This window comes from Trematomus bernacchii, unplaced genomic scaffold, assembly GCF_902827165.1.
Source record: "Trematomus bernacchii unplaced genomic scaffold, fTreBer1.1, whole genome shotgun sequence".
Classification (NCBI taxonomy): Eukaryota; Metazoa; Chordata; class Actinopteri; order Perciformes; family Nototheniidae; genus Trematomus; species Trematomus bernacchii.
In genome coordinates, this window is record NW_022987564.1 from 10,984,526 (window position 1) to 10,996,918 (window position 12,393).

Below are 12,393 nucleotides of genomic sequence, written 5' to 3' on the forward strand. Positions count from 1 at the left end.
CGTAAATACATGGTATAATTCCACAAGTGGTGATAGGATCATATGGTGATACACACTCTTGTACAGTAGGTGGCGGTATGCACCTTAAAGTTGATTGCAATCCGCCAAAAACCGAGAGAAGAAGAAGCAGCCGACTCCGAGCTGTCCGACTTCAGGCGAGCTTTTTGAGACCTCCCCCGGCTGCAATCGGCTATTCTCGTCTACTTTCGAGGCGAGCCGCAGCTCGTCTCAAACAAGCCTAAGGTCTCATGCTTTATACAGTCTATGGTCCCATGCCATGGAGCTCCCCCGGAAAGGGAGGGACTTCGCCTCTCGACTGCAGCCGGATGCTACGTCATCGAATCCCGTCGAAGGACTGTTCCGATGTACAGGATCCTTGGAATTCTACCGAGGGCTGAATACTTCGTTGCACGAAATTTCGAGGCTGCTCATGTGTATCCTCGGCGGCTTTAAAGGACCCACAATTCTTTGCGCACGGACCAATTTCCAAAATCTTTGGCGGGAAATGGCTGAATCCAAGCAGTATACATTTAAATGTAAGTATGTTCAGTGGCGTAGAACATGTGTAGTGTTGGTATGTGTTACTTTGTTAAATTTGTTATCACCATAAATGTGTTCCGTGAAAGTAAAGCAAGTTGATAATTAGCTAGGTACATCGTGAGGTAGGCTAATTATGTCAGTATTCACTTAAGTTCGCTAGCTCATCGATATAAAACCTATGAGAAGTAACTGCGGTCAAGCCAGCCCCCACGTTGTATTGCGTTGCGCGAATATCCTATGCATTACGGTAGAGGCCTGTAAAAACTGCCTTCAAAATAAAAGCGCTGACTCGGTCAATAACAAATATACCTAAAAAATCATACCAAACATATTCATATATACTGGAGCTTAAATCAAGAAATATGTACTATATAATGTGATCAATAATAATTTAAAACAAACTACGTATAACTACCACATTATAACTGAGTGAATGTAAAACGTAAGGATACAGTTATGAAGACATATCTGACCATTACATTCATTATTAAAATGTCCATTTCCACTGGGTGACTAATTTCAATTGATGTTGACACCATCTCACAACACTCCAAAAATAACATGACTTTCTGAAGCACAATTTAAAATGTATGCTGTTTAAAATCTCAAATTAGATCTATTGTCCATCTATATTTTGATTATCATTTAATGGAAACTGTCCATAATCAAAGAGTCATTCGAAGTCAATCAAAGACTAATCACTCCAGGGTGATAGCAGGACACCCCATCTAGTCACTCAGAGAAAATCAGGATAATCTGATGTACAGTTTCAAAATAAAATACTTTTGAAATCTCATATGAGCTATCGTCCTTCTGTTTTTAGATAAGAATAAATCAAAAACTCCAGTATCAAAGACTAATATCACCCCATCTAGTCACTCAGAGAATATAAGGACAATCAGATGTACAGTTTCAAAAATAAAAGACCTTTGAAATCTCATTTATGAGCTATCATCCCTCTGTTTTTAGATGAGTGTTATAGCAGGACACCCCATCTAGTCACTCAGACAGAATTCATGTCTGTTGCCGGACTGCAGTTAAGCTCAGTTTCTGTAATAAACTGGCAACAGAGTGTTTGGCCTGGTATTCATTAATTACATGCGGCATTATACATACTTTTGTTTCTTGTGTTTGCTTAAGGGAATAAGGAACAGACCGAGGCATTTATACGCCACCGCGTTGAGCACCGGCACCTTTTCACGGGCGGTAGGGACACCGCCGCCAATGGTTATCGGTAAGAAGCAAGTGAGATTGTTTAGGTAGTAAATATTGTTCAAGATGTAATTTAATCGCTGCTTTCTCCTTCTTATCATTTAAATAGGACAATTTTGGCAAAAATGGGGGTTATGGGCAAGGTAACCCACACCCAAGCCAAAAAGAAATGGGACAATCTGAAAACCAAGTACAAGGTGGGAGAGGTTATATAGACATGATTATATGTATTATGTTTTTATATATTAATGTGTGTATGTAATGTATGTATTTGGTCTTCACTGTTCAGGAATGCAAGTGTCCCACCTCAGGACAGGGCACTGACGACGGGAAACCGACGGCAGCGACATGGCACTGGTTTGTCCTAATGGATGAGGCATTAGGGCAGTCTGCGGCGGGCATGCCCCCCGGCCTGATTGCCTCCATCCAAGAGGACAAACCAGGGCCAAGCACTGCCCAGGAAGGTCAGAGAGGGCGAGGGGATGAGGATGAGGAGGAAAAATACAAGGAGGACACGGAGAGACAGAGAGGAGGAGGCGGAGGAACGAAAAAGAGGGAGAGAGAGGATCCCTTCCTTAATCTCTTGAGGGAAGACCTCCTCTATCAGAGAGAGGCAGAAGAGAGGAGAGCAGCAGAGGCCCGAGAAAGATTTGAAAGGTTCTTTGCTCTCTTAGAGCGTTTTGCACCAAAATAAATAATTGAATTATAATGTAATTAAAATGAACCTCGTTTTGACTTTGCTTCTTTTGTTGATATTTGTGGTTTATGCTACAATGTGCACCAATATGTGTAAAAAAGGTTTGCAGACATCAAGTATGATATATGAATACAAATTGTATTATTCAGAATCAGAAACTGATTTATTGCCAGGTAGGTTCACACGTACGAGGAATTTGACTTGATGTCATGATGCATACAGTACATCAAATATAAAACAAAAAATGTAAAAAAAAGTACACAGATAGCGAACTATATTAAGAACACTAAAAAAATATAGATCGCAATAAAATAAAGTAAAGCAGTCATTTGCAGTGAATTATAGAATATGAAATGTGTGCAGTAAGCAATATTTGAACATTGTGTGCATTAATGTAATGCATATAGAGTCTGCGTTATGGCTGAGGTAAAGTCTCGGTGGGGGGGCCGGGCCTTGTTTAAGAGGCCGGTAGCGGAGGGGAAGATCTGTTCAGGTGGCGAGAGGTTTTGGTCCTGATGGAGCGCAGCCTCCTGCCAGAGGGGCGGGGGGTGAACAGTTTGTGTCCAGGGTGAGAGGGGTCGGCCACTATCTTCCCGCCTCAGGGTCCTGGAGGCGTGCAGGTCGTGGAGGGATGGCAGATTACAGCCGATCACCTTCTCTGCAGAGCGGATGACACGCTGCAGCCTGCCCTTATCCTTGGCTGTGGCGTACCAGATGGTGATGGAGGAGGTGAGGATGGACTCCATGATGGAGGTGTAGAAGTTCGCCATCATTGTCTTTCGCAGGTTGAATTTCTTCAGCTGCCTCAGGAAGAACATCCTCTGCTGGGCTTTTTTGATGAGGGAGCAGATGTTCTGCTCCAATTTGAGGTCCTAGGCGATGATGGTGCCCAGGAAGCGGAAAGACTCCACAGCAGTTACTGGGGAGTCACACAGAGTGATGGGGGCGGGTGGGGCTGCGTTCTTCCTAAAGTCCACAACCATCTCCACTGTCTTGAGAGTGTTGAGCTCCAGGTGGTTGTCCCTGCACCAGGTCACCAGGTGGTCCATCTCCCACCTGTAGGCAGAATTGGTGATGGTGATTTTATGATTTTCTTATGGCTGCTTATCCTCCAGGACTTTTTCAAGGCTGCAAACAGAAGGAGAAAGTTTTATGTTAGTTTAGTGGTTCTGTCCTAGAGAGATGATGATTTTTACCAAATACAGTTACTCAAGTACATAAGCAGATTGTGACATGGGATTTGAGCCATGTTTTTCACCTGTGCAAAATAGTCATAGTCCAGTGGAGCAACAGCAAGTGCGGACACCTCGTTGACAAGGGCCGTACGCCATGCTGCTCCCCTCTCACTCTCCCCACCACCTTCATGCGCAGCAGGTGGCTGGTTGTCCTCCTTCAGGGCGGCATCTTCTGGAGGTAGGTCATCCCCAACCCCGACACATATATTGTGTAAAATTACACAGGCTGTCACAACCTGTGCACAAGGCAGAGCAAAAAAAGGACAAAACAAAGTGTGATGCATAGTATCTATCGTATGTGACTATGCAATTGTTAGGCATTAAGACAGTCTTAGTATAGCAGGATAAGGATATTAGGATTTCAATTAACTAATTTGCTACAGAAACATTAGAATGATTCATTACCTTGGGGACAAACTTAGGATGTACTTCAAGTGCTTCTAAAAAGATGCTCCTGAAGCGGGTTTTCAGCACCCAAAAGGCCCGCTCAATGATTGAGTGACCCCTGGAGTGATGGTAATTAAACCGTTGTTCTGCCATGCCTCTCACTGGCCTCTTATATGGTGTGATAAGGGCCAGGGGTTCCTGTAGACATGGGGAGCCACCATCAGCTAGGATGAAATACCCTGGTGGAGGGTAAGTCCCCCTAGTGTAGATGGGGCTGTTCTTAAGAATCCCTGCATCATGCACGGATCCTGGGTAACCCACAAAAATGTCAATAAAGCGTGCCTGATGGTCACAGACGGCCTGCAACACAACTGAAGGGAACAGCTTCCTGTTGCAGTAGTCTTGACCATCAGGGCCACCTGGGCATTTCATTCGGATGTGGCAGTCGTCAATTGCCCCAGCTGCCTTGCTAAAGGCTTGGTGGTGAGCCAACCGGGCAAAACCCTCACCAACCACCTGCAAGTCCTCAACGCGTGGGAGACGGACAAACTGGGGCAAGACGGCCACCACCTCATCCACCATCCTGTGGACAATGCGGTGAACGGACGGCAGAGGCACATCAAACACACTGGAGACCACTCTGTAAGCGGAGCCACTGGCAATCCAAAACAAAAAAACCAGGGTCTCCAGAGTTGACCCCCATCCATGATGCCTCTCTGTCTTCAGCGCCACTAGGAGCTGCTGGATGGCCTCCCTGCCCAGCCGAAAGTCAGGGCGGGTGTCCTCGTCTGCAAAATACCTCTGGAGGACTGGCACGGTGGCATTAATTATGCAGTAATGATGGGCCTGCGTAACATAAAGAATAGAGGGCATTTTAAGTTTACTTGACATTTGTTAATGGTTATTTTTTTCAAATCTGCTATTTGCTTGTGTGTGTTTACATTATTAAAAACACAATTGCAATGTGATTACACATTTTCTCCGCATCGATAAGTGTTAGAACGACTAAAAACATGCACAAACAATATGCAACATTGACACGGGAGAAAAGTTTTGCTTGCTTATTGTGCAGGTGTTCCGGATTAACTGGTTTACAGAGGTGGCCTTCGACTGAAATACACATTTCGATCGCTTCTTCTGTCGTTTACATAAATATTTTGGTATATTTGGCTCGGTAGGAAGACTTTGATGCACATTCAGTACCAGTGTGTGAGGTTGTGGTTATGATGGCGATATCCGGACGCGAACAGCGAGGACTACAACAAGAAAAACGAGTTGACTGGGGATGTCTGTTCAAAACATTGCGAGCTCCAATAAATCATTTAAACCAGCTATTGTTGCCAGACTTATTACTGAATATCGTTCCTAATGTGATACCAAGTCCATCTGAGACCTGTGTACACCTTCAGACAGCCTCCAAGTGAAGCACACGGTGTTTACTCACAGTTTGAAAGCAGCGTGGAGAAGTCTTCATCTGTGTTAAACTGTGACCCGCTGTGGTAAACGGCGATCCGCCCAGGTTAAACTGTGACCACCCAGGTTAAACTCTGTTAAGACTTCTGTGGCTATCTACCAGCGATCATGTTTAATATGAAAGACTACACTACACACACATGTATCCCTTATAAAAACGGTATTCTGCAGCACTCATCCAGATAAGATGTGATTGTTAACTCGTTTTGCAAAGATAGCAGCAGAAATGTCAATATTGCTGCATGTGCAGGGATATTTAGACTTTAAAATGCTGCTTGGTCATGAATGTTGGTCTCGGCAAACAATATTAGGAATCCTCTATTCAAACATAATATTCAGTGTGCATCGACATGAAAATAACAAAAAAGTTCATGCTGGACTCAAACCCGAGTCCCAACAGTAAAAATCACTAAACGCTAACTTTCTAAATAGGCCCTTTTGCTATGTCTGCGAATGCAGTAGCTGATACAGTAGGATGGGTCCCAGTTCCCTGGGCGGATCGCCGTTTACCACAGCGGGTCACAGTTTAACACAGATGAAGACTTCTCCACGCTGCTTTCAAACTGTGAGTAAACACCGTGTGCTTCACTTGGAGGCTGTCTGAAGGTGTACACAGGTCTCAGATGGACTTAGTATCACATTAGGAACGATATTCAGTGATAAATCGGGCAACAATAGCTGGTTTAAATGATTTATTGGAGCTCGCAATGTTTTGAACAGACATCCCCAGTCAACTCGTTTTTCTTGTTGTAGTCCTCGCTGTTCGCGTCCGGATATCGCCATCGTAACCACAACCTCACACACTGGTACTGAATGTGCATCAAAGTCTTCCTACCGAGCCAAATATACCAAAAGATTTATGTAAACGACAGAAGAAGCGATCGAAATGTGTATTTCAGTCAAAGGCCACCTCTGTAAACCAGTTGATCGGGAAACCAGTTAATCGGGACACCAGTTAATCCGGAACACGTGTTGCATGCAAGAGGGAATATAAAGGGGGATTCAAACCATCATGACAACTCACAAACTAACTATCTTAAACTGCACTGTAACTTTTAACTTTTATCCATGTATTTTTTCTTTTAATGTTTATTTTATTATCTTTTCTTTTTAATGACTGATTTTAAATGCCATTTTCATAATGTCTTCCATTTTTGTAAAGCACTTTGAATTGCCTTGTGTTGAAAGGTGCTATATAAATAAACTTGCCTTGCCTTGCCTATGGAGTTATTATGGATGCTTCATTTACTTGATTCACATTAGAGAATACAACTCGTAAGGAAGGCAAGCGGCAAGACTTATTTAACTAGCTTACCCATTCTCCCAACTTTGAATAAAACATTATTTCTCCTACCCGAGCAGGTCGTCCTCTGCAAAGGCGCCGACAGAACATCCTCCTCCTCCGAGCAGACAGATGCCGACGATACTCCCGCTCTATCTCGTCCTCCATCTCAAAAAATTGGTGGATAAAAGATAACAACAAAACCGTATCCATCTTCGATCTTCGCAAATCACTAATCAGTTATGAGTCTTCTTCTTCTTCTTCTTCTTCTTCTTCTTCTTCTTCTTCTTCTTCTTCTTCTTCGGTGTTTATTGACGGTTGGCAAACCAACTTGTAGGTGCATTACCGCCACCAACTGGACTGGAGTGTGGACAAGAGACAAATAATAAACAAAAAGAAAGAGAAGAAAAGAGAAATAAAACTCTTATTTTAAATGTATCAATTTATCTTAGAAACTTAATAATCTCACAATATATATTGCCTGATGTTTTCCCTAACAGCCCTGAAAGCGAAAAGTCATGGTATTTTGCTTTCTTCAGTGTCTGGAAAAGCACATTCCTCTGAGTAATATATTTCCTGCAATGCAGTAAAACATGTTCGACAGTTTCTTCTGGATTGAGAGACCTGTATGACCTATTCTCATCCGAGAAATGACATGTTCTTCCCTTCTTTTAAACCCCCCCCCCCTTCCTTCCACCCCCCACCATACATTTGAATGTTATAAAGATGTCTTCCTGTATCATTAATGTCCCAATGTTCTTGCCATGTTGTTTGTGCATATTTCTGTATGAATGTTTTAACCTCCGCTTTGCTAAGTGGAACTTCTATGTCTGTGTTCGTAATTCTTAGTGTGTGTTTGGACAAAAATATCCAGTTATGAGTCTTCTCTTCAAACAAATCCTGCTCAATTTAAGGCGGGGCCTTGCATATGACGCACTATTCTTGCCTAGCCTCTGAAGGACCTGAGTCGGAAGGACATGTCATACCAAGGAAGCGTCCTCGACTTCTATCGGCGCTCGCCTGCTGGGCTAGGTTAGCTTTTCGTTGCCACAGCTACCGAGTTGCGTCACCATTTAAAAAGAGCCGACCTGAACAACGCCAAGAGCTTCTGTTCCTTAGCAACACCAACATAACAAGGAGGTGAACATTAGCCTTCTTTACTTTAACATGTCCCAGGGAGGACGTGTGGGGATATCACAAAACAAGACAAGTCTGAGTTAACCAAAACGTTTTAACTTCTGACAGCGGAACGGGTTATTTTGTACCGCACGGAACCAGTTGCGTTGGGGACGGAAACTACATCTGTAAACAAACGTAAACCTATTAGCAAGCAACAGTTTTAGTTAGTAGACGTAAACACATGTGCAAAGACACTGTGGTCTAAGCTCAAACAAGATGTTTAAAAACACGTTTCAAAGCGGATTCTTGTCTATTTTATACAGCATCGGCAGCAAACCACTTCAGATATGGGATAAAAAGGTGAGCAGAGTTACTTATTATTATAACTAGCTTCCTTAGCTAACGTTAGCCGCGCTAGAGCTAACTAGCGTTAGCGTATGTGTCTCTGTTGGAGCTTTAGCTTGTTTTTAGTCTACGCCAGAAGCTTACATTGTTTTATTCGATAAGTGGATTCAATCGGATCTAGTAAAGTGGTGTCGTTATGATAAAATCATTGATTTATTTAGCTAACCCCATTTTTCAAGAACGCTGGCAACCCCAGTTGATATTTCCTGTTGTTGACAGTCTGAATCTAAACAGGTTACAGTAATGATTCAAAGCATAAACATTGATCTGAAAGTAAAGTATGGGTCTTGTGTTGCTCATAAAATATCGAACATTTGACAACCACTAGTTCTCAGTCATTGTTAAATAACTAATGCAGGATACAAGGTGGACCAAAAGGCGCTGTTGCCATGTAACAATTAATAACAGAAAAGAAAAGAAAAACACTTTGTTTAAGATTCTGAGGTTAACTCACTTTCAACACCTTGATATGTTATTTATTGTGCCTGTTGTAAGATTAAGTTAAAACTCACAATGTTATATACAGATTGTTTTACCAAGAAACTGAGATAAAATGTTAGCCTTGTTTTTGTATCCAATAGATTCATAACAAATGTATATTCATGTCGGTTTGAAATATTTGGGAGCTTGCTTTACTTCATGCAGTTTACATTCCTATTTAAATGCCTCCTTACCTTTTAAACAGTATGTCACAGTTTATGTAGAAGAAGAATTATCTAGAAATATTAAGTGAAATTATGGTGACAGCCATCCTAAACCAATGTGACATCGCTTGATTTCTTTATGTACATTTTAAGAAAATACCATTTCTGTGCTTTCACAGGTTAGAAATGGTCATATCAAGAGGATCACAGACAATGACATCCACTCACTGGTGTTGGAGGTTGAGGGAACAAACGTCAGGTGAGTTTGTGACTGTTTTAACCGATTTTTTAGCTCAGCTTGACTCATTATTAAAGCTCTAGTCACTCATTTACCACCCTTTTATTTTAATTTTAATTTCTTCTCTCTGCAGCACCACATATATAACATGTCCTGCAGACCCTAAGAAGACGTTGGGCATCAAGCTTCCTTTTCTCGTTATGATCATCAAAAATCTCAAGAAGTATTTCACCTTTGAAGTCCAGGTGATGTTAACATTCTTGCAGATACAAAACACTTCCATGTCTTGGTGGCAGAAACAAACAACTCAAGCTTTCTTTTCATCTTTTCCATATTGCAGGTGTTGGATGATAAAAACGTTCGGCGGCGCTTTCGGGCGAGTAACTATCAAAGCACGACACGAGTGAAGCCGTTTATCTGCACGATGCCCATGAGGCTGGATGACGGCTGGAACCAGATTCAGTTTAACCTGTCGGACTTCACCAGGAGGGCTTATGGAACCAATTACATCGAGACGCTGCGTGTACAGGTGAGTGGACAGGAAACGGGCGAACTGTCTCCAGATGCTACTTGCACTTTCACTAGTGTGACATAATAATAATAAAGCTTTATGCAGACCCGGCGCCATGCAGAGGGCCAGGCCCTCCCATTTGACATTTCTGCCCTCCCCCAATAAACACTTAAAAAAAAAATAAATAACCTGTGATCTTTAATGCTACGATGTATTTGATGTCAGATAGTAACTACAAAAAAAGATCGTAGGCTACGTCAAATCAATTAATGTGTCTTTTGTGATTTGTGATTCGTCCACATTTAGACCAATCACAGCGTCACACTACAGCGTCACACTACTGGGATGAAACTTATACCAATAGAATCTGTGGACTCTCAGCTTTTCATATAATAAAGTTTGTGCAGATAGCATGAAGTATAAAATATCGCTACCAGTGCTGATTTAAACGCTTGGTGTTAGACTTGTGTTTTGTTTAGGTACAAATCTCTCTATCTCTCTCTCTATCTATCTATAACTATCTATCTGTCTATCTCTCTCTCTCTAACTATCTATCTATCTATCCATCTATCTCTCTCTCTATCTCTATCTATAAGGAACCGCAGTAGACAAAAGGCGTTACTATAGCAACACGTCATGTTTACGCTGCATTTTCTTTGAGGTAAATATTACCCGCTGGCGGATATAGGTATAAATGGCATTTTTTTTTTGGTACTACATAACATACTTTCAGGAAAAGTCACGGACTGGGAGACTTGAATATTTTATTGAAAAAAAGTTACATACAATCAAAAAAACAGCTGCGGGTAAAATTGACCCATTGGCGGTTCTAGTGTTAAATTACAAAATGGACATCAGAAATTGGCTTAAAACCACGAGTAGGTCTAAGGATTTATTACAAATAAATCGCGATGAAAGAACTACAGCCGATGGTGCTGCTGGCGACCCTGCACCTGCCGTTGCAGCAGCACGCCTTAATGTTACTAGCTTGACCTCGGCAAACCCCGGGGCTGAGTTAGCGAGCCCAATCCTTCAATCCATTCCATTCTTCAGGCAAAGCTGTTGCTGTTATGTTTTTATTTCAAATGTGTGCCTTGCTCATGAGTTACCAGTGTTTGTTACCCTTTATTTGTGTATTTATTTGCGATAGGTGTGCGTCTTTACGCAATGCTGTTGGCCACTGTTGTTTGATTGGATCTATATTGTGTCGCGGCACATGACGGTTTTGTGTGCCCTCCCATGAAAATCATATGCCCTCTCTGTAGATTTGTTCTGGCTCCGGGTCTGGCTTTATGTATATAGCATTTTTCATACAGCACGTGCAGCTCAAAGTGCTTGACAAAATGGCACACATCACAAGTCAAAAATATAAATAAACAACAATAAATTCCCCTCAGATCATAATAAAGAACTTTACAGATACATGCAGCATAGCAACAAAATATAACATGTTAACAGGTTAAGAAACACAAGGAGGTAAAAGGTATGATAATACAAATAAAATAAATAACGATTCCTCTCTGGGAAAAAAATGACCCACGACTAAGTGAATCGATGCAACAATATGAAACCCTACAAAAATAAAATAAACATAGGTACAACAAAAATTTAAATTAAAAGATTAATATTTCTAATAAAGGGTCAACGATTAAAATATTAAAAGACCAACGTAAAAGGAAATATTGCTATTAAAACTGTTCAATATATAATAAAAGATAAAACCCTTTAAGACCTATAAGATAAATAAAACAATATAAAAGTAGGTAAATAATAAAGACTAAAAGACCATTTAAAAGGGGTGGGGGGTAGCTAATAAAAAGCTAATCTAAAAAGATTTGTCTTTAGCGGTCATTTAAAAATGTCCACTGAGTTGGCCTCTCTGATATTTCCTGGTAGGGTGTTCCACAGTTTGGGAGCGTAGTGGATAAAAGCGACCTGACCCATTTTATTTTGACATTTGTAAGATTGTACTATTTTTTTAATGAATAAAGCTATGTTTCGTTTCAGATCCACGCTAACTGTCGAATAAGGAGAGTGTATTTCTCAGACAGACTGTACTCTGAGGACGAGCTCCCTGCAGAGTTCAAACTCTACCTGCCCGTCCAGAACCAAAAGGCCAAGGTAAAAAACACACACACACCACCTAAAACCAGATCTTTATGTTTGCACGTTTACAGTTTGTTTAAAAAGATGATAGATATTTAGCTGTTGATCTGACACTTTGTTTGTGTTTGTTTCTTGCAGCAGTAAGGATTCTCCCCTGCACCGTTCCCCCTGAGCTGATGTGGAGTTTAGCTGTAAGATATAACTGTGTGTAAACATGTGTTGAACTTTAAAACTTTGCAATATTGTAATTTTTGAACTTTGAGTTTTGATTGCCGTGTTGCTTTCTGCACAATAAAGTATTTTATGTACTCATCTGTCATCACAGTTTTGCACACTGCACAGTTTTAAATATAATATAATCTATAGCATTAGTTAATCGTACAATAAATCTTACAATTGCCAAAATAGTTGAAAAGAAATCCATTCTTAAAGCAGCCATGTGCTGGCAAATAACTGGGAAACAGGATAGGAGGCTTCGCTGTTCCCTGCTAATGGAATTAAGGCTCAGTTAGAGCTGTATTAAATACAAATATAATAATATAAT

The 12,393-nt window shown here is 41.2% G+C and overlaps 3 protein-coding genes across 4 annotated transcripts; 2 read left to right on the plus strand and 1 right to left on the minus strand.

Moving 5' to 3' along the window:
• The first annotated feature begins 277 nt into the window (after window positions 1-277).
• LOC117478171 lies at window positions 278-2,487 on the plus strand. The gene is made up of 4 exons (XM_034125104.1): window positions 278-536; window positions 1,681-1,774; window positions 1,862-1,949; window positions 2,042-2,487. Exons 1-4 carry the CDS (start codon window positions 278-280, stop codon window positions 2,444-2,446), a joined length of 846 nt encoding a protein of 281 aa, XP_033980995.1. The 3' UTR covers window positions 2,447-2,487.
• Window positions 2,488-3,184: 697 nt separating this feature from the next.
• On the minus strand, window positions 3,185-7,123 carry LOC117477591 (putative nuclease HARBI1). Of its 2 annotated transcripts, none has more exons than XM_034124296.1 (4): window positions 6,899-7,123; window positions 4,090-4,917; window positions 3,708-3,920; window positions 3,185-3,577 (listed from the first exon to the last, which is right to left on the minus strand). In XM_034124296.1, the coding sequence occupies exons 1-4, from the start codon at window positions 7,037-7,039 to the stop codon at window positions 3,572-3,574; spliced, it is 1,188 nt and encodes a 395-aa protein (XP_033980187.1). In that variant the 5' UTR covers window positions 7,040-7,123; the 3' UTR covers window positions 3,185-3,571. The 2 variants fall into 2 exon arrangements, with proteins under 2 accessions (XP_033980187.1, XP_033980186.1); XM_034124295.1 differs by having other exon boundaries at window positions 3,394-3,505.
• A 684-nt stretch (window positions 7,124-7,807) lies between these two features.
• cfap20 (cilia and flagella associated protein 20) lies at window positions 7,808-12,163 on the plus strand. Its single transcript, XM_034125286.1, has 6 exons — window positions 7,808-8,305; window positions 9,174-9,253; window positions 9,366-9,477; window positions 9,573-9,761; window positions 11,751-11,864; window positions 11,988-12,163. The coding sequence occupies exons 1-6, from the start codon at window positions 8,222-8,224 to the stop codon at window positions 11,991-11,993; spliced, it is 585 nt and encodes a 194-aa protein (XP_033981177.1). The 5' UTR covers window positions 7,808-8,221; the 3' UTR covers window positions 11,994-12,163.
• The last annotated feature ends 230 nt before the right edge of the window (window positions 12,164-12,393 follow it).